Source organism: Myodes glareolus, chromosome 21, assembly GCF_982192425.1.
Source record: "Myodes glareolus chromosome 21, mMyoGla1.1, whole genome shotgun sequence".
NCBI lineage: Eukaryota > Metazoa > Chordata > Mammalia > Rodentia > Cricetidae > Myodes > Myodes glareolus.
In genome coordinates, this window is record NC_142046.1 from 44,323,771 (window position 1) to 44,343,890 (window position 20,120).

Sequence of the window (20,120 nt, forward strand, 5' to 3'; positions counted from 1 at the left end):
GCACTTTGTTGAATTTCCTACCAAGTGTGCTACCCACTCCCCTAAACTAGCATTAGCTAGCGTGACAGTGGAGCAATTCTAGATTAGAGATTCTACTAAACCCTCAATAGTCATCGATTCCATTGGTTTGTAGTGTTATCTTAACTTGTATTTTTTGTTGTTTATTCAAGATAACATGTGAATAAAATCAACTTATCTAGACAGCAAAGGATTTGTAAAATGTGACCGTGGTCTAAGAAATGCTTTCTGTGTTGTGCTACAGCGGTCCATTTGTTAATATTTGAATGAGTTACTCACCTGTCTTCCAACTTTTGAGAGGAAGGAAAGAATGACAAAGATTTATTTTCTGTCCTCATTTGATACTAGAATTGGAAGGATAATTTGTCTTCACTGTGCTAATCTCAGGTTTCTGGGTCATTGTTCTTTGACACTTTTCCCACAAACGAGGCCCAAGCAGAACAACCACACTATCAGACAAAACACTTCTGTTTTTACATTTCTCCTTCTGTACCTGTCTGGTAGATGGTGTCTGCATGCGACATCATAGTGATGAGGAAAATGACGTCTAAGAGTGAGAAGATGAGAGGCAGCCAACTCTTGCTTCAGCCCTGACGATTGCCCAACAGAGCCATGCACCATATCTGGTTACTCAGTTTCCTCGAACACAAACAAGCAAGGATAATACTTTCCTATGCTGTTCCTTGCCCCAAGCCTTAGGCATTCGATTAGATCCATGTATATAACAGGTTCTCAAAAGATGAAAAGCTTCACGCAATCAGATGGCGTGACAAGGATGATGACAATGGCAATGGGCATGGCGATGCTTATGTTAGGTCCGTCACCTACCGTAGCAGATGAGTGCATAGTACTTGGCGTCGTAGCTGAAACTTGCTGTGTAATATTGGCACCTTTCTTTCCTTAGATGGCAAGTAACACACTTCTTGCTCGGAGGAGAGTTTCCAATGCTAATTCTAGAAGGAAATGAAAATAAAGCTAAGCTGAAATTTTGAGATTGTATTTATCAAAATGTACTACTCCATGTAAAGTGACTAATTTACATATTGACATCAAACCCACTCTATTTTTCTGTTGCCAATATCATTTAAAGTAGAGGGGAATCACAGTGTTTTGATGTAGCTTGATTTTTGATCCATTTTTGCCTGAAGAGGCACAGGATTTGAGGGAGAAGCCCTCTGTGGCTTTCCCGAAGTGGGAGAGCTGTAGAACACTCGCGATGGCAATGAGGTAATGGTTTCTCATAGCCATTAATTGCTTATGAAATAGTTGGAGATCTCCCACCCCTGCCTCTTCTCTTCTTACTCCACATCAAAACACCCAAAGGAACCTGGAAGCATGACCAAGAAGGAGTCTCTATTCTTTTCTATGTCTGGAAGGGGATGTTAGTAATGTGGAAATAAGAAGCCATATTCTATTTGCCTCCGGAACCTTTCATCCTTTCAATGGGACGTGTGGGCTTTTGAGCCCTGTGTCTGAAGTCATTGCCCTTCCATCCCCCACAGGTCAAGCTGCAACTTTCCTTCCTCCACGTCCCCACACTGCGGTTCTGGAATGGAGTCATTAGTTTCAATAAATAGATTTCTGAACTTCTCAGCAAACACTTCATCAGAATCCCTTTTTGGGGATGCTCAACGGTGCTCTGCCAAGGGTCAGGCTGTGTCAGAGCCCATTCTGGCTGCCAGGGTGGGCTCTGCCACCTCCCAAATCGTTCTCTTCCTTCTCTCTGAGATTGTCTTGAGCGCGACAGTGGGGGTCTAGAGGCATGGTTGTTTCCAGAGGAGGATTCCCAACTGAAAGGTAAATGTGTATCCAGGTGTGAAAGAGGACTATGAATAACAGGGCTTTTTTTTTGTTGCTGTTGTTGTTGGTTTTTGTTTTGTTTTTTGTTTTTTGTTTTTCCTCTTACAGATACCGTGCTTGAATTTTTGTGTGATCTTGGAAATGGAAGGAAGAGAGTTAACAGTAAGGGCTCAGAGGACAGCATACTCACATTCAAATCTCAACTCCAACAATATTTTCTACTTCCTAAAAGTTATTAAAATTCAACACAATTACAGGTGCGAATCGGTTAAGACGATAGTTGGTTTATAGTAGAGCACCGGCAAGGCTAACCACTGTTTCTATTTGTATAGGCAGAAAGGAGTCTTTTGGTTACTATTCCACCCATCAACAGTACAACTGTGTAACATGAGGGCCGGCTTGTTGGGGTTTCCGTCCCGCCCGGTACCCCAACAGCCGGCAAATCCCAAAGAGAAATTACACACAGGACTCCATAAGGTTATAAACTGATTGACTCATTCGGTCAGGCTTCTTATTACCTCTTATAACTTACATTACCCCATTATCCTTATCTATGTTAGCCACATGGGCTCATTACCTTTCTCAGTGTGACAGCTTACATGTTGCCTCTTCGATGGTCTGCGCAGGAATCGCAGAGGAACTTCCCTGCTTCCCAGAATTCTCCTGTTCTCCTTGCTCCACCCCTACTTCCTGTCTGGCTTTCCTGCCTATACTGCCTGCCTGGCCAATCAGCATTTTATTAAAATATGATTGACAGAAAACAGAAAATTCTCCCACACCATTTCCCTCTTTTTTTTTTTAAACAAAGAAAAATACCCATAGTCCATTTGTTGGGAATGTGGGCGTAGTATTTCAGGCTACTTCCTGCTGGTTGGGGGCGCTGATGATCTTATGGGGACCTAAAGAAAATTTAGAGTTATAATCAAGTCCTGACTGGAGTATCCTGTGAGTCTTGATCATCTCAGGCAGTAGTCTTGAATCTGTTCTGGATGTAAAACTCAGACATCTGGGCCATCTATTCCTGTCGGAGATTTTTCAGGTGGCCTCCCTTGGTCAAAGGTGATTTTTCTTAACTCTGAATAAATCCAAAGCCTCTCGTTTTCTGTGGAAACAAAAGCAAAATCTCTTCTCCAAAGTAACATACCTTTTGACTTCAATTTTGAAGCCAAGGTATTTTCAAAATTTCTATTTTGGGTTAGTTCAGCAGCATTTATAAACAAAAGTCTTTTAGCAGTTGTTGCTCCTTCCTCAGCAATCAAACAATTTAAAGAGAGCATAATAGCATACAGTATGAACATTCTCTGTGTATTTTCCATCTTTATATGGCTTTATTTTAACCTCTATTTCTTTTATTTTTACTTTTACTTTTTGAGACAGGATCTTTGTATATCTTTGTCCTGGAATAACACTGTAGACCAGGCTGTCTTTGAACTCACAGAGATCCTCCTGTCTCTGCCTCCCCAGTGCTGAGATTAAAGGTGTATGCTACCACACCTTGAACTCACAGAGATCTGTCTCTGCCTCCCAGGCATTGGGATTAAAGGCGTGTACTACCACACCTTGAGGTCACAGAGGTCAATCTACCTCGACCCCTTAAAGTCTCAGAGGTCAATATGCCTCTGCCTCCCAGTCATTGGGATTAAAGGTGTGTACCATCACACCCAACTACTCTCTTTCTTTCCTTTTAAGAACTTTAACTTTAAACCTGCATATATTTTTAAAACACTGTAAACCATTTAGAGGTTTTCTTTAACTTTGAATCTTTCTTTTACTATATGTCTCTCTTTTTCTGACCATATGAGCCTAAAACCATGGCTTTGATGGCTGGATCTAGCCCACTCCCCAGCTCTCCAGTCTCATGGCTGAGATACCAGCCAGAACTGTGTTCACTGCCACAACTCTATGGCATTTCAAGGTCCTTGCTAGCAAGCAAGCTGCATCATTCTGCTCACAGACCACACTCAGTCGGACTGCCTGCCTGCAAGAGTCAGAGTTTGTCCTGGCAGGACAGCCCAGAAAGCCGGCACTTCAAAACAGCACAGCTTTTTTCCTGCTACGACCGAAAAGCATGCGCTCTGCTCTCCACCAACAGCATCCAAGTGTTTCGTGGCAGGACCTCCCAATGAGCTGCAAGGTTTTGCAGCCAAGGCTGAGTCAAGAAGCCTCTCCTAGATGAGAGCACTTGCCCGCCTCTAGCAAGCAGAGCAGAACCGAAAAACTGCTGCCACCAAGAAAACATACCCCACTCTACTCTTTCCCAAACTCTCCCAGGCCTTCCGTGGACTCACCTATCCACGTCTGGGCGCCATATGTAACATGAGGGCCGGCTTGTTGGGGTTTCCGTCCCGCCCGGTACCCCAACAGCCGGCAAATCCCAAAGAGAAATTACACACAGGACTCCATAAGGTTATAAACTGATTGACTCATTCGGTCAGGCTTCTTATTACCTCTTATAACTTACATTACCCCATTATCCTTATCTATGTTAGCCACATGGGCTCATTACCTTTCTCAGTGTGACAGCTTACATGTTGCCTCTTCGATGGTCTGCGCAGGAATCGCAGAGGAACTTCCCTGCTTCCCAGAATTCTCCTGTTCTCCTTGCTCCACCCCTACTTCCTGTCTGGCTTTCCTGCCTATACTGCCTGCCTGGCCAATCAGCATTTTATTAAAATATGATTGACAGAAAACAGAAAATTCTCCCACACCACAACTGGGTTGAACTTCAGCGACTGATATAGGGAAGGAGCTGGTTAGAGCAAGGTGAGCCAGAGTGGAGACCACATGACAAGAGTAAAAAGAGTGGGACATACAGCAAGCACTCAATAAATGCACATTAGTAAATAAAAGTCCTGAATTAGCTCCAAGTTTTTGAAATATCTACTACTGTACAAAAATATTTAGTAGTTATATCATCGTTAGGATTTCCTATATTGTTCTTTTTCAAATGAAAACGTTTTAAGTTGGTTCCTATTTTGGGAGCATATGACTTATATTAGTATCATGTATATCATTTTCTGAATTATTTACCTTAACTTACAAGTGAATTTTATTACATTTCACACTTCAAGAAGCATTCTTTATCTGCTTAGGGTTATGATTCAATTCCACTAAAATATCTATGCATCTCTGTATCTACGTATCAATACTATTTTGGATTGACCTAAATTACCTGTAGATGTTTCTTCTTCCAGGGTAACCTTCAAATTCATTGCTAGAATAAAACCTGAAATGAATTTAGGAAACATTAAGCATTGATTATTAAATGACAAAAGTGTTGTCACTAATATTAGTAACTTTGGCAAAAATCCCATTCATTTAATGAAACTGTTAATTAACACTTATGTATAGGAATCACTGCTATAATTTGAGCTTAGGGCATTTACTGTAGTTTACAGATCATGAGAGAAAGGAAAGACTGAGCGGAGTACACTTTTTATGACCAAAATACCTTATTCTGATTCATTAGGTATGAGCCATGAAAAATGACTTATTTAGACTAATATTATACTTTTCCTTTTCCATTATGATTGCTTACTGTTTTCTCAGAACTAAATTATTTACCTTGTATATGACTGAGAGCACATTTGATTCTATTCTACACCGACATGTCAGGAAACTCGCCTGAGCTGGATGGTATGATCATATCACACGCCATGTTTATTCACCAAACTGCAGTAGAAACCACAGGAGAACAAACTTGCTACCTAACTACCCAGGTGCAGGCTCAGTTCTGTCTTAATATAGCTATGAAGTGGAAAATCCAGTTTGGTGACATGCCTTCCATTCCTCTGTGAATTTATTGAAATATCTCAAGGTAGCTGTCTTTTTTTTTCTCCCTCAAGAAAAGCATAATAGAGTGTGAAAAGTTTAGAATAAACAAGGTTTGTTTTAAGTCTCAGGAGAGCTTAACAGTTCAGGCATCCTCAGTGTCATTTAAAAAAAAAAAATGTTCCTTAAAGGAAAAAGAGGCAACAAAACACAACACATTTCTCGTATGAAATTCGTATTCAAAACCTGCATCCATCTGATTTATTTATGTCTGCACTAAAGTCACCAGCCTCCAGCCATCACTGTCACCTGCCTTTCCCACACTCTTTCAAACAGTGTGTGAATTAGCTGCTCACTCCCCTCCCCGTGGTACTCCTTGTCGCTTTCCCAGGCTGTCAAAGTTTCCAGTATTGCCGTCCCCTCCAACACTGCAGCCCAGCCTGCTTTCCCAGTTGCCTCTCTCCTCTCCCTCACAGAAAATAACAATTATTCCACCCCATCTTCCCTAAACATCTACCCTTTCCTGTCATTCACTTAAGAAAGATGAACTGATCCCTCACTGTGTCGGGCCTCATGTCGAAGGCACACGGAAAGGAGGCATGTCTTTGTCTTTCTAGTCCACAGTTCACTGTCGTCAGAGCAGCTCAAGCCTCGGTCACTCCAGCCAGCATTATAACCAGTACAGGATCTTCGGACCTTCGAGTCCCCCCCTCCCCATTTCCCAAACCTATTTTGTGTGACATCTATCTCCTGTTCATTTTTATCCCATCACTTTTCTGACTCTGGTCACTTTTATGGCTGTTCTGTGTAAGGACCAAACTCCTTTGACTCCTGTTACAAATAATTTCATAGAATGGCTTTAAGGTCCTAACACTTTCTATATGGTAAAAGCAGACTAATAATTCTCTTCCTTTGCTCCCCAAGTTCCATTTAATGGCAGCCAGATTATGAGTACTGGGGAAATATCCCTAATTTACACAGCATTAACATTGACGGGGCAAACAAGCAGGGACTTCTGATTAGTTAAATGCATCATAGACAACTATTCCAAGATAGTTTTATAAGACACTGTGTGGGATGAACAGAAAGGAAAGAATCTAAAGGATTCTCTACTGAGGTTAACAGCAACAGTCTTGGATTCATAAACCTTAGTTCTGAAGTCTCACCTTCCACTAATTAAATGGCCTTTAGCCAAGTCAATTACCTGCTCTGAGGATCTGATTTCTCATCTACACACCTGGGGCACTCATCCTGACCTCCCAGTCTCTGGCAGGCAGCAATCCTCCAATACCTGATCGCTGTTACAGATGCCATGAAACCCAGATAACACCAAATCTCTAGAAAAAAGTCTCCATATTTATGGGCTAACTTCTGTGGGGTTTTGAAGCTTGTTCATTGCTTTAAGGGCTGTAGAGTAAAATTAGCCTTTAGAACCAATTGTTATCTGAGAATTTTTTATGCTTTTCATAGAAGTACGTAATAAAATTTTCCCCCAAAGGAAATCTTGCTGGCGAGTTATTAAAAAATGTGCACTTTTATCGGAATCATAGCTGTTTAGACATAACCAGAGAGAAACAGAATGCTCTTTCGGTTAGCTGAGTAGACGGTACAGTCCATGATTTGTACATCCATTGTTTGGTGCCAATTAAAATCTGAATGGTGCATCGTGCCTGCGTGAAATACTTACAGTGAATCCTGTGTCACTCTGAATATATATATGGCCTCCCACTTGCCACTTGTAATTTGAATAGCATTTTCCTATAAAAAGACAAACATTATGTTGTGTGAAGCTGAGCGTTACTTGAGCAACCTCAAATGAATGATCTTTGAGGAGATAAATCTTGGAAGGAACGTACCACAGTGTCTTTGATATAGTGAATATGCTTGTAACCATCCTTGTCGCTAAATATTTTGTAGTACGAAATGGCATCGTGGCTAAAAGCTGGTGTTGAAACAAAGAACTGAAAGAAGTGAACAGAGGTTATATTCAAAAGGACAAACTAAAGCCACAGATTTTTTTTTAAAGCCGTATATGGCTAAGGATCCTAGTGCCTGGCCTCTCTCATCACCTGTCACTCATATCTGAAATTCCAAGTTTTCAGATGACAGCTTTGCCAGTGATCTAATAGGCACTTGCATGTGCCAACTGGTGCTGGTTTGCCACTGTGTGCCCTCCCCCCAAAACCCCTAGCATTACACTGTCTAATCTAACAAATTCCTGTTCTAAGGTGATGTGGTTTGGAATTGAGTTAAATGAATAACAAACGAGCATTGGTACTTAATCAAACCAGACTAAAATGAGGCATTTGAGCAAAGTGTAATTCTCACTAAAACTTACAGTGCTTTTAATTTTTGATCTGTCTGATGCTAAGCTCCTAATGTCAACAATTTAACAAAGGCATTTGAAAGAGTCTGATATCGTGGTCTAGTAGTCGGCCAGGCCCAGCACACTTGAGAGAAATCACGAAGCATACGTAGAGAGTTGAGTGACTTTAGCTCCCGCTCAGGAGACAGAATAACCTTGTGATCTGAGTTTGAAGAATTCAGCGTACCCTGCTGGGATCCATCTAACTACATTGGAACCACCAAACATTCAAGTGTCTTTTGACAGAAGTAATGGCAGCTCAGCATCCTCAGAACAGACAACTGAAACTCTGCAAATGTCTCATACTAAATCTCCACCAGTAGTGTCCTGTTTCTCCCCTTGTAAAGTTTTGATTTGCTCTATCAAGAGTGTCATGTGTCTACCATTGTAAAAAATTTATTTGCCCTGCATTTATGGCTATTTTTACAGGTTGTCCTCCTCTGAAAGGATGATACTTTTCTGAGAAAAATCTCATGAGAGCAGAGCTCATCCATATCATGTCAGAATACCTTGAAACCTAGTCTCTTTATCTGGTTTAAGTCCATGGAACAGTAGGCAAAAGTGTTCAGCTATTTTACACCCAAGGAAAACAATAAACTCCAAAGCACACACCAGTATCTTCTGGCTACAAACATTGGTCCCTTTCTGTATTTTTTTTTCTGAGATCAATTTCTGAAGAAAGGGATAGTAGGATGAATCACTATGGCTTATTGAATGATCACATTTGGATGCATTCTCTTGATAAAATTATTTCTCTTATATTGCAATCATGTGCCATTAAAATGTAATGTATCTCTTATATCTCTACTAGGTAAACAACGTTTCTCTAAATTCATTTCCCCCTGGATGGAAATTTTATAAATATAATTATGATAAAACAATTGAAGATGTGATCCTACTCGATTAGTGTTAGCCCTAGATCCAAGAACCACAGTCCTAATGAGGGTTAGGACATAAGGCAACATGGAGAGACATAGGAAAAGGTTCTGTGCCCTGGAGGCTACCTGATCAACGAATAAGTTTTGGCTCAAGTTTATTATGTTAAATGTAAATGTCTGATTTGTCTTTAAATAGATTTGTAACAGAACGGAAAATTAAATAATGTGAGACCGCTCTCTGTTTATGTATTCATAAGCATCCTTCATCGTAGGACCTACACTGTAGGATTTTACATCTTGAGACAAATTACAATAAATGAGTCAAGAAGTGAGGGACTAGAAAATTAATTGGAAATTTGGTGGCTGCATTGCACTAGTACAGAACTTGAGCAAGTTTGTTCTTTTCATTTCAGAAAGTTTCACCCTCAACTGTGTATGGCAGAACTCCTTACAAGGGTCCTCTTTACAACGGCTCCCTTGTACTCTGTACAGTGAGAGACAATTGGTTCTGCATTGTCTTAGTCACTAAAATGGAGCCCAAGTCATAGGACATTTTAGCATTACAGAGTGAAAAGTTATCTCCCCCCATACCTAGTGAGCTACTTAAGAAACTTTTAGAAAGATTGCATTCTGAATAAAGCTTACAATTTCATTTATAGTGAAAATAAAAAATTAACAGGCCAGACTGTTTTGCTTTAGGATATTAGAACCAGGCAAACAGGAAGAATCTTTCTGCCAGGCTAAGTCTATTATCTCCTCCCTTCCATTGCGCACATGGAAGACAGTTGCTTCCGATGAGCAGGTAACTTAGGGGCCGTAAAGAGGGTGTGAAATATTTCCGCTATCATGCTGGCAGGGCTAGGACCATAATGCAGTCTGAGTTAAGTGCTTCTTGCGGCAAGTCACACCTGGACCCTAGATAAGATATTCAGCTGCACTGACCTCAGCTTTAACAAGGTCCTGCTCTGATTTCTTTGCCACGCTTAGATTGTCTGATAAATTGCTTATCTCTGTGCGAAGTGCAAAGCCATTTAAAATGTCCTACCTAGAAAGCAAGTTTACTCATCACAGTGCTGTATAATGCCATCCTCCCTAAATGGCAAAAGATGATGCTTAAACCGAGTTAACAATTCGTTAAAAGTACAGGTTTCCAGATAACAAACACAAAATTCATGCTTTGTTTTGATCAGGAGGTTTTAGCAAGGGGCCAAAGATATGTGGAGCATCGTTTAATTAGCTGGTGATTGTTTTGTTATTATGATTTCAGAGTTTATTTTCTAAATGTAAAGGACAAAAATTTAGGTTCTTTTATTCTGTATATTTTCAGGAAAAAATATTTCTAATTAAATTCTTGTGACTTTTGCAGTTTAAATCTCTGGGATGAATTCCAAACAAACCACTTTTTCTAGCTAATCATTTATTGTATACTACTAACATGACTATTCTTTGAAATTTCTCTAAAGACTCAATAAATATTCATTAGCAAGGACTGGGAATGTAATATATGGTAGGACACTTGCTTAGTATATGCGGCCCTTGTTGATCACAACTACTACATACACACTTATATGCACATGCACACGTACACACACACACACACACACACACACACATTATCTAAATGGCTGTATGAATAATGTAAAATACTTAGGTTTTCTCAGGTTAAGTTCATTGCTACTAGTTGATTATAGGTCAAGGAAAGCTATCCAATAAAGCGGGTATCTTCAGAGGATGGGAACTTATTCCCAAAAGTTAACACTATGAAAAATTTTGGCAGTTCCTCTTCTGAAATTGAGAAGTTACACTACTAAATAAATTTTCAAAGAAAAAATGCTATGCACGGTTCCCTTTTTGTCCACCACATCTGATCTCAGTAGAGCAGCCACCCCAGTGCAAATGCTTGCTGGCTGCAACCATTGTGACGTGTGGCGGCATCCAGACAACATTCGCTTGTTCTCCCTTAAAACTTGCTTATTTTTTTTTACACTAAATGGACCTCATATATCACTGAATAACCCCATCAAAAGCTTCCAGGCACAAGTAACCACAAATCATAATAAAACACACTTTCCTGTTTGATGCCTAATCATAACCTACAAGGTGGAACACATCCACGTTGGAAAACTCAGTTCAGGGAGTTGGGAACCATTAAAATAAAGGAAAATATAGAAACTCATACTCCACCAGCCCATCCTGTTCTGCTTTCTTCTATATGCTCCCGGGTCTAAAAGACAAAAACAAGAAATCCTATTAAGCGTAAGCAGAACAGGTTTTTTTGAAAGCATAATATGGACACTTTGAACAGCCACGTCGCCTGGTCAGTGTGCAGCGTATCCAACTGCCCAGCCTCCAGTTCAGGAGACTTTATTAAATATAGCAAAATAGCACTGCTGAACGTGTATGGATAAATCAGCGCTGGACCTACCTTGGAAATTTTTTCCCCCTTAACTCTTCCACGAGGCAGATATCAGAATTATTTCAGCACAAGGCAAGCACATGGTATGTTAGAGAGAAAAAGGAATGCCATAGTAAAGTCAAAGTTGTATTCTTTTTTCCCTTCCAGGGTAACTAGAAACCTAAACATTTGTACTTTTAGGTTTTTGCAAAACACAGAAGTATCACTTCTTAACTAAATATTTGCCTTTTTTTCTAGACAAATAAAAAACATTCTGAGTGGAATTAATATGTATAGATACTGTAGTAACTGCAGTGGGTGGACAGGAAAATGGCCACAGGGAATTTGGAAGCAAGGAAGACACAGACATCAGCAAGAACTCAAAGAAACCTGTAAGCCATCAAGGAATTTTGCATGTCTGTGGATAAGTTCTTTGAAGAATACCACTTGCCAAATACGGAAAATAAAATTGTAAACAAGAGAGATGATGTGGAATTGGTAGTGGGTATGGTGGAATGAGGCCAGGGCGCCACCTAGAATGTGAATGTAAAGACCCAGCTCAAGGGTACAGTCCTGGGGACAGAGTACTGGAGATGCTGAACGTTCAGATTATCAGAAATCATTTTTGAGAGTTATTGGCAAATAGTCCTGGAAACGTCTATGTTTAAGCTATGAATAAAGATTACCTGGAGGGAGTTAAGTGGGCAGTTGTGAAAGAACCAGCAGGATAATTGGTTACGCTTCGGGGGAGAAGTGTTTTTCTGTAGCTAAGCCACATTTCCCAGCTTCCCTTCTAGTGGGATGTAGTTATGTGTTAAGGACTAGAAACAGCGTGTGAACAGAAAAGGGAAACAGGCTGTTTGCAGCCCTTCCCATATAAACATCCCATGCAGACATGCAGACCCCCCATTCTTTTCTCCTTGCTCCAGATGAATGTTAATGACTTCGAGTCACACATTAAGATAACAGAATTCCCATCAGCTGGGCTTCTGGACTATATGATGGAGCAGACCACATCTCATGTTCTTGGGCTTGTTCTTGGTTATATAAACAAACCATAAATTCATATTAAGTATAAAGTATTTGTATAAAGTATTAAGTCTGACTGCCCAAACTTGAGCTCAACAGAATGACAGCATTGATCATGTCAAAGCAGTTGGGGAAAAGCCTATGAGGCCTTACCCCTGCACGTGTGTGTGTGTGTGCACGCATGCGCACACGCACACACACATACACGTGAGCGTGCTCATGCACACACATGTATACAAGCACACACACAAACTATAGGCAACTCAGAAAAGCTGGGAGCTGGAAAGGTGGACACTGATTGATTGTCCAGTGACAAATAACCTTGAAAACATACAAACAAGGTACATTATACAGGCTGACCAGGTCCTACTGAGGAATATATATATATATATATACACACATATATTTGTATGTATGTATATATACATACATACATATGTACATGCAACAATAATTTAGAAAAGAAGAGGGCATAAACTTGAAGGAAAGTGGGGAGGGGTATATGAAAGTGTTTGGAGGGAAGAAAGGGACGGTAGAATTCTAATTTATTATGATTTCAGAAAGAAACAAAAGTTCTAGGTGAATGAGATTTACCTAGGAAAGAAAAGAACAGGGGCTATGAGAATGGCTTCTTGGGGAGGTGCTTGCCTTGCAAGCATGATGACCTGAGTTCCAGCCCTGGAATTCATTGTAAAATGCCAGGCAGGTATATTGGCATGCACCTGTAATCCCAGTACTGTTCCCTGGGACCTGCTGGATGTTCGCATGCATACCCGTTTAGGCTAAATGCTGAACTCAGAGAAATGAGAGACTCTGTATGAAGGAGACTATCAACATTCCCAAGGATGGCACCTGAAGTTGTCCTCTGGCTTCTACACTCATGTCTGAACACACGTGTGTGTGCTCCTGCCCTCACCACACGAGAGAGAGAGAGAGAGAGAGAGAGAGAGAGAGAGAGAGAGAGAGAGAGAGAGAGAGAGGGCAGGAGGGAGGGAGGGAGGGAGGGAGGGGGAGAGGGAGAGGGAGGGAGGGGGAGAGAGAGTCAAAATAAAGACCTTGAGAATGTATACTCTTCCAGCAAGGCATGAAGACAAAAACGGTTCTAAGAGAAGTTTTTGATTATCTCCTATGCTGATAGCTAGTGCCTCACAAAGAAAAAGTAAAGCAAGATCGGAAAAAAAAGATTCTGAGTATTATTAGTCATGTAGATAAAAAATGTTTTAGTCTATTCTTAGAGAGACAAGACTAAAATATGAGATGGTTGTTCGTTAAACTATAAATTTCCTTTCCTTCCTTCTTTTCTTCCTTCCTTCCTGACCTCTACCCTCTACTTCTCCTTTCTTTCTTTCTTTCTTTCTTTCTTTCTTTCTTTCTTTCTTTCTTTCTTTCTTTCTTTCTTTCTTTCTTCCTTTCTTCCTTCCTTCCTTCCTTCCTTCCTTCCTTCCTTCCTTCCTTCCTTCCTTTCTTTCTTTCTCTTTTGATGCACGGTTTCCTTGTATAGCCCTGGCTGTCCTGGAACTCCCTCTGTAAACCAGGCAGGCCTCAGAAATCTTTGCTTTTGCTTCCCAAATGTTAGGATTAAAGGTGTGCACCACCACTGCCCAGCAAGCTATGAATGTCTTAATTAATTTCACCAATATTGTTATAGTATAAATAACTGTTTCCAGCCTCTTTACCTCTTTTATGTCTGGCAACATCAATAAAATATAGACTGACTACTCACAAATATTACTGATTTTCAAAACACAAATACATTTGTCATTAGTTGGAAAATTCTGAGTTAATTCAGTCTCTTATTACAATACAATTACTTTTCTAAATATAAAGGTTATTTTCCAGGACCCTCTGTTCCTTATTGTGGGGACATTTTATGTGTTCTGTTGGTTTATGTTAATATTGTCTCATATTTTGATAAACTATAATTTCATATTCCAAATGAATCCATTATTATTGGTCTGTATTTATAATTTCCAAGCTGATAACATAAAAGCAGAGTTCATAATGCTTAGATTTAGGGAGTGTTGATGATATATCCAACCAGAGCCAGTCAATCAGATCAGTGTGTTCCAATTAACTGGCTTAATTAAGATCATGTTTGCCAATGATACTACTTAAAACTTTTCTTTTATAAACTCCATGTCTAGCAAAGTTTCTTAAGGTTTGTCAAGGCTTTCTGACAAGATAATGACTTAAAAATAATTTTAGCTTAAATACTGTTGACTAGTATAGCCCTGATATATTCCCAAGCAGAATAAAATATTCTCCTTATAAAATAAAATGTTTTAATTCCTAGATAGAATTTAATGGCTTACTTTGATTGATCTTGACTTTAACTTCATAAAATAAGTTCACTCCATGTTTGGTTTAATGAAATATTTCTTCATACTTAGAACACTCTAGAAATGTATTCAATATTTCTAATTTAAAGAAAGAATTTAATTTCTTAGTCTTTAAAATGAGTACTTAAAGAGGATATATTTTAATAATTTTTGACTCATTAAGTTCAGCAGATAATGTATGAATTTGAGCCGTTAATTGAAGCTCAACAGCAAATTTGTATCTTACTTTCAAGTCCTCCGCCTTTGGATTAGGACAGTAGCGAGTGCTCTCCAAAAATAACTGGGCAGTGGCATAGGGTGCATAATGATCTAATTGATCACGTCATTTTAACAGACACCCACCTTTGAGTTTAAAAATAGGCAAAATTTGAATTCCTCTTGTAAATTATTTTCAACTTTTGACAAGATCGAACATGTCTAATTTTCATTTCTTCTCCATTTTTGTATGAAACAGCCATTTCCCTAATAGACCCATTCCTTTTATGCCTCCTCTGCTTTGTTTTGCTTCTGTCTACTGCTGACCTGACCATCTCAAATAGGAGAATCACCATCTAACGTCACATTGTCTCATTTAGTGTTTTTCTAGATTCAAATGTTTAATAAAAGCAGACGCTGTGCTATGTAGTCAGGATGCTGGGGTTGCTGTAAAGTCATGGCACATTGTTCTAAAGAACAATCAGGATGGTGGGGTTGCTGTGAAGTCGTGGCACATTGTTCTAAAGAACAGTCAGGATGTTGGGGTTGCTGTGAAGACGGTTCACATTGTTCTAAAGAACAGTCAGGATGCTGGGGTTGCTGTAAAGTCATGGCACATTGTTCTAAAGAACAATCAGGATGCTGGGGTTGCTGTGAAGATGGTTCACATTGTTCTAAAGAACAATAAGCAGTTGAATGCGCCAAGTCATGTTTTACAGTACAAACTGGGGCCTATAAATAAGAAGTTCCTGTTCTGTTTTCATCTTAGGAAACAGTTGCCAGTGGTTTTAACACACTTTACCTTTGGACAGTCCCATGAGTGCCAGTCTTCCCTGAAGTCACATATAGACAGGACTGAGACATTCTGCACTCTCTTTAGCCACTGCAAACATATTCGTTCGTCAGTCACCCATGTGAGCCAACTGAAATAATAGTCACTGCCAACAAACCGAAACAGATAGCCCATTACCACTTTTAAATAATAACATCATTTTTATTTTCTAAAAGATAGTTCTTTTATAGGGTTTATATTTAGTAGGTAAAGAAGACAAACTTTCTCTGAGAAGAATATTTAAATAGAACTGCTGGTTAGATTAAATAAGACCTTCTTCATCTAAACAAAATATTTCATACATGAGTTTTCTCATTTTTGGCAAAACGTTAAGATGTAAGGGCAACGATATATATATATATATATATATATATATATATATATATATGACACAAAAATGTTAAATTTCCTATTATGTACCCATAATCTCATTTTTTTTCACTTTTTAGTTGGTGCAGAAGAAGTAAATATAGCATGAAGACCATCTTCGTCTCCAGTTGAGGTTCATGGTAGAAGGCAACTTTTAACTGTCACCATAGTCAAGTGCTGAAATTTGGGTTAATATAATAATCAGATGATGTCAATAGTGTCAATGGTGCTTATAACATAAGTGTTAGTGAATGGCTGTGATGGTTATACTTGTCTATGAATTAACATTTATATCTAGATTTGTAGGACGTTTTGATTCTCCATAGAGCTAGAAGGGACTTGGGGCTCAGACCCAGACCTCATAATATCCTATCATGGTGAAATTATTTAGCCATGTAGTTCTTTGTTTCTGTATAAATTTGAAATAATAATGTACTGATATAAATGTGTAAATATGAGCCTAGAGTGTTTAGAATGTCTCTTGACTCATGTACTGTTTTCACAATTACTTTTGGCCCTAAAAGAGAATAATATTAAAAAAAACTCACCTAAACAAATTTCCATTAACCAGGTTGAGTTTGACTCAGTTTAATTCTCATTGATATAGCTGGAGAATACCTAAGCCATGTAAGTATGTGTGCTAGGCAGGTAAGGCTCTTGGAGACATTGTTTGTTTGGTTAGTTGGTTGGTTGGTTTTGATTTTTGAGACAGGATTTCTCTGTAGCTTTGGAGTCTGTCCTGCTAGCTCTTGTAAACCAGGCTCACCCTGAATTCACAGAGATCCGCCTGCCTCTCCCTCCCAAGTGCTGGAATACAAGACATTCACCACCACCACCTGGCTGACTATCTGGTTTATAATATCCCCATGGTGTTCATAGATCCAGAAACCTCAGCTTGAGGGAAGTAGATCAGACATTAATGGAGTCATGCTGACGTCATAACAAACTTTTCAATCTGCATGTTGGTCCCATCTTTACATTTCTACCCCTGAGAAAAAACCCAGAAAGCTTTCAATTCGTCACCATGGTCACCTTTAAATGAGTCTTTTAAGTGGGCAAGAGGGTATTTTAAAAACCAGTTTAAGAAATTTATTCGTGACTTTTAATTTGCAAGCATCTTGCATGTTAATTTTCTGCTTGTGGCATGCACATTTTTAACTCACTAGAAAAAAGTCTAAGCTATGATATAGGAAGTTCAATGTGTTAGAATTTGGCTAAAAATGAGAGACAGAGTCCCGTGGTAGTCCAGTGGAGGCAGGGACAGGTAGATCTCTGTGAGTTTGAGGTCAGCCTGTTCTACAGAGCAAGTTCCAGGGAAGCCAGGACTACACAGATAAACCCTTTCTTGAAAAAGAAAACAAACAAAACAGAAGGAGAGAGGGATCTGAGATTACTGACCTTGAGGCTATCATTTCTGGAACTGGGACCTCTATGGGGCCCACATGGTGAGGGTAGGTAGTGTCAACAATAAAGATACGGACAACAGGATTCTTAGCTCCAGCCTAGCAAGAAAATGGAAATTTACAAGCTAATACCATCTTTACTTTCCACCAATATTTTTAAAACATTTCATGATTCTAGGTATATCTTAGTAAGTGAATAAAGTTAGGAGTAATACAGTTGGAAATATTCTGCATAGGGGCGGGGAACTTTGTTTCTATTGTCTTTGCAAGGCAATGCCGATGTTGTACCAATGGGAGTCTAAGGTATTTCCGATGTTTGATGAAGGACTTGATTTACAGGAGAAATCATTGGGGTTACCAAGTGTACGTCTGCCTGCCACCTGTACTCTGTGCTGATTTTTGAGACAGCTGTGTTTCATTATTTAATAATGAACAATATGCCCATGTGTTCTGAAAGGCAGGGATAAGATCTGTTTGGAAGAGAATAGAAAGCAGAACTATATGAAATTTACCTTTTTTTTTTTTTTGCTTTTGCCAAGGATTGATGACCAGATTGCTAATCTCCACAGTTGCCCACACAACACAATCATTGCTTCCTTCCCAAAACATAGGGGAAATCACATTAACAAGTCAAGTACCCATGGGCTTTTACCCGTTTTCTTGGTTTGTGTGTATTGTACTACTATACGCCTAAAATTTACATGATGCTATATGCCTCATCCCTAGACAGTGTCTTTGACTTGATGTTATTTTGCTTGAGAAAGAATTTTGCAGTTAAAACAAAATTTGAATCCGTGAAGTTTGGGAGCACAGTATCCAATAACTCAATGCTTTCTGCCTTCAGCTAAAGTGTGGTTCTCAACCTTCCTAATCCTTTGATCCTCTGATATAGTTCCTCATGCTGCGGTGGCTGTCAACTGTAAAAGTATTTTCATTGCTACTTCATAACTATAGGTTTTCCACTGTTGTGAATCATAATGTACATATCTATGTTCTGATGGTCTTAGGCAACCTCTCTGAAAGGGTTGCTTGGCTCCAAGTGGGTCGTGACCCACAGGTTGAGAATCACTAATCTAAAGGATGTTTTGTCTTTTCTGAGATTTCTTCAGGTCTTTGGAATTTTCTAATCTCTTCATCCAGCACTAAAGGTTTTAGTGTCTCTAGTTTCTAAAGAAACACAAGGACTTAGGTCCACACTCCCAGATAAGTGGCTGCCGCTCCTCAATTCTGAGTGTCTTTGCCTTGTCTTGCTCACACTGATTCTCCAGAACATTCCAGTTCTTTCAATTCTGGATTCGAAGTATCAGGGTTTTCACTTCCAAGCATCTCCAACTTTTAATTTTTCTACACAGTCCTTGAGGGGACTCCTATCTCAATACACATTTCCTATATCCTCCCTTTTCTTAAATGGCTTTTAACATAAACATTATAATTCGACTTTTCTCTCTGGGTTGTCTTTGGCTTGTTTCAAAAGCCACTTTTGCAAATGCCGCCACACCCATGCTGTCACATGTAGGGACCCACTGGAGCAATTCATGATTAGGGTTTGGCAAGTAAAAGCAGTAGGAGCTATGTATAAAAAAGCCACATTCTAAAAAAAATGTCTAATGCTCTTGCAAGAGATAAATCCATTCCCCGATTTTTTGCCCTCATGCCTTTGTCTAAATTTAAAATAGGTAACAATGCTCCTTCCCTGTCTCTTAGCCATTCTGCTGCATGCTCAGGTCCTCTTCCAGTCTTGAAACAGAATAAAAAGTGTGCATGGTGTTTACCTTCGTTAATTAGCTTAAGGAAGACACGGAGGCTCATAGACTTCACTGACCTCTCCACAAATAATCTAATCATCTGCCGATGCTACCTGACCAAGTCCTCAAATTCAACATTTGAATTTCCCTTTTGGGTTTGCGTTTACATGAGAATTCAAGAAGGAATTGTGAAACAGAACTTTATCCTGAATTTGGAACATAGAATGAATATATATATATATATATATATATATATATATATATATATATTTAAAACTAAGTTAAGCTTGTTTTTCCTCCATGATCTAGACCATATGTTTTTTTTCAAAGATTCTGCAATGGATTTTTTCAAAGACTACTTCTTCCAGCATAGCCAGATGTCCAAAGCAACAGATGTCCACATAAACAATAGAGCACAGTACAGTGTTTGCTTTCCAGTGACAAGGACAAGTAACTTTGCAAATGTGTTGATCCCACCTCTATTCATGGTAATGATTGCTCATTCTGATATCAAGGGAATGAAGGCCTCTATGAAAAGTATCCAGCATACCTTTGGGTATGGAATATTTATTGTTCTAGGATACTGTCCATCACCGTAATAGGAATAGGCAATAATTGGTATGTCCGAATCGTTAAATTCTGCATATGCCAAAAATTTTCCATTTGGAGACCACCAAAGAGCATATTTTGCAGCAAGCATTTCCTCTGAAAAATAAGTATTTACATATAATTTACAACTATAACTTATTCTTAAAATTATTGTCAGTACTTCTAGACAAATATTTATTGACTTAAATCATGTTATCATGTTTTTAATGTGGATGTAACATATGCCAGATTTTGGTTATTAAAAAATACTGTGAATAAGAGGAACAGTTTAAATTTTATTCTACATCAGACGTCAATTAGTCTTGTTAGTAACTGCTGCTAATCACAAACGTAACATTTAAAATAAATAATAAACACGTTGATAATAATTAA

At 39.1% G+C, this 20,120-nt stretch overlaps 1 protein-coding gene across 1 annotated transcript in view; it reads right to left on the reverse strand.

Moving 5' to 3' along the window:
- Positions 1–20,120, reverse strand: part of Fap (fibroblast activation protein alpha) — a 73,338-nt gene that overhangs the window by 27,370 nt on the left and 25,848 nt on the right. Inside the window, exons 9-16 of the mRNA XM_048425830.3 lie at positions 19,690–19,844; positions 17,390–17,493; positions 15,593–15,728; positions 11,012–11,056; positions 7,446–7,550; positions 7,277–7,347; positions 4,991–5,044; positions 847–971 (exon numbers count right to left, since the gene is read on the reverse strand). Coding sequence (XP_048281787.3) covers positions 847–971; positions 4,991–5,044; positions 7,277–7,347; positions 7,446–7,550; positions 11,012–11,056; positions 15,593–15,728; positions 17,390–17,493; positions 19,690–19,844 — 795 coding nt within the window. The remainder of the gene's footprint in view (positions 1–846; positions 972–4,990; positions 5,045–7,276; positions 7,348–7,445; positions 7,551–11,011; positions 11,057–15,592; positions 15,729–17,389; positions 17,494–19,689; positions 19,845–20,120) is intronic.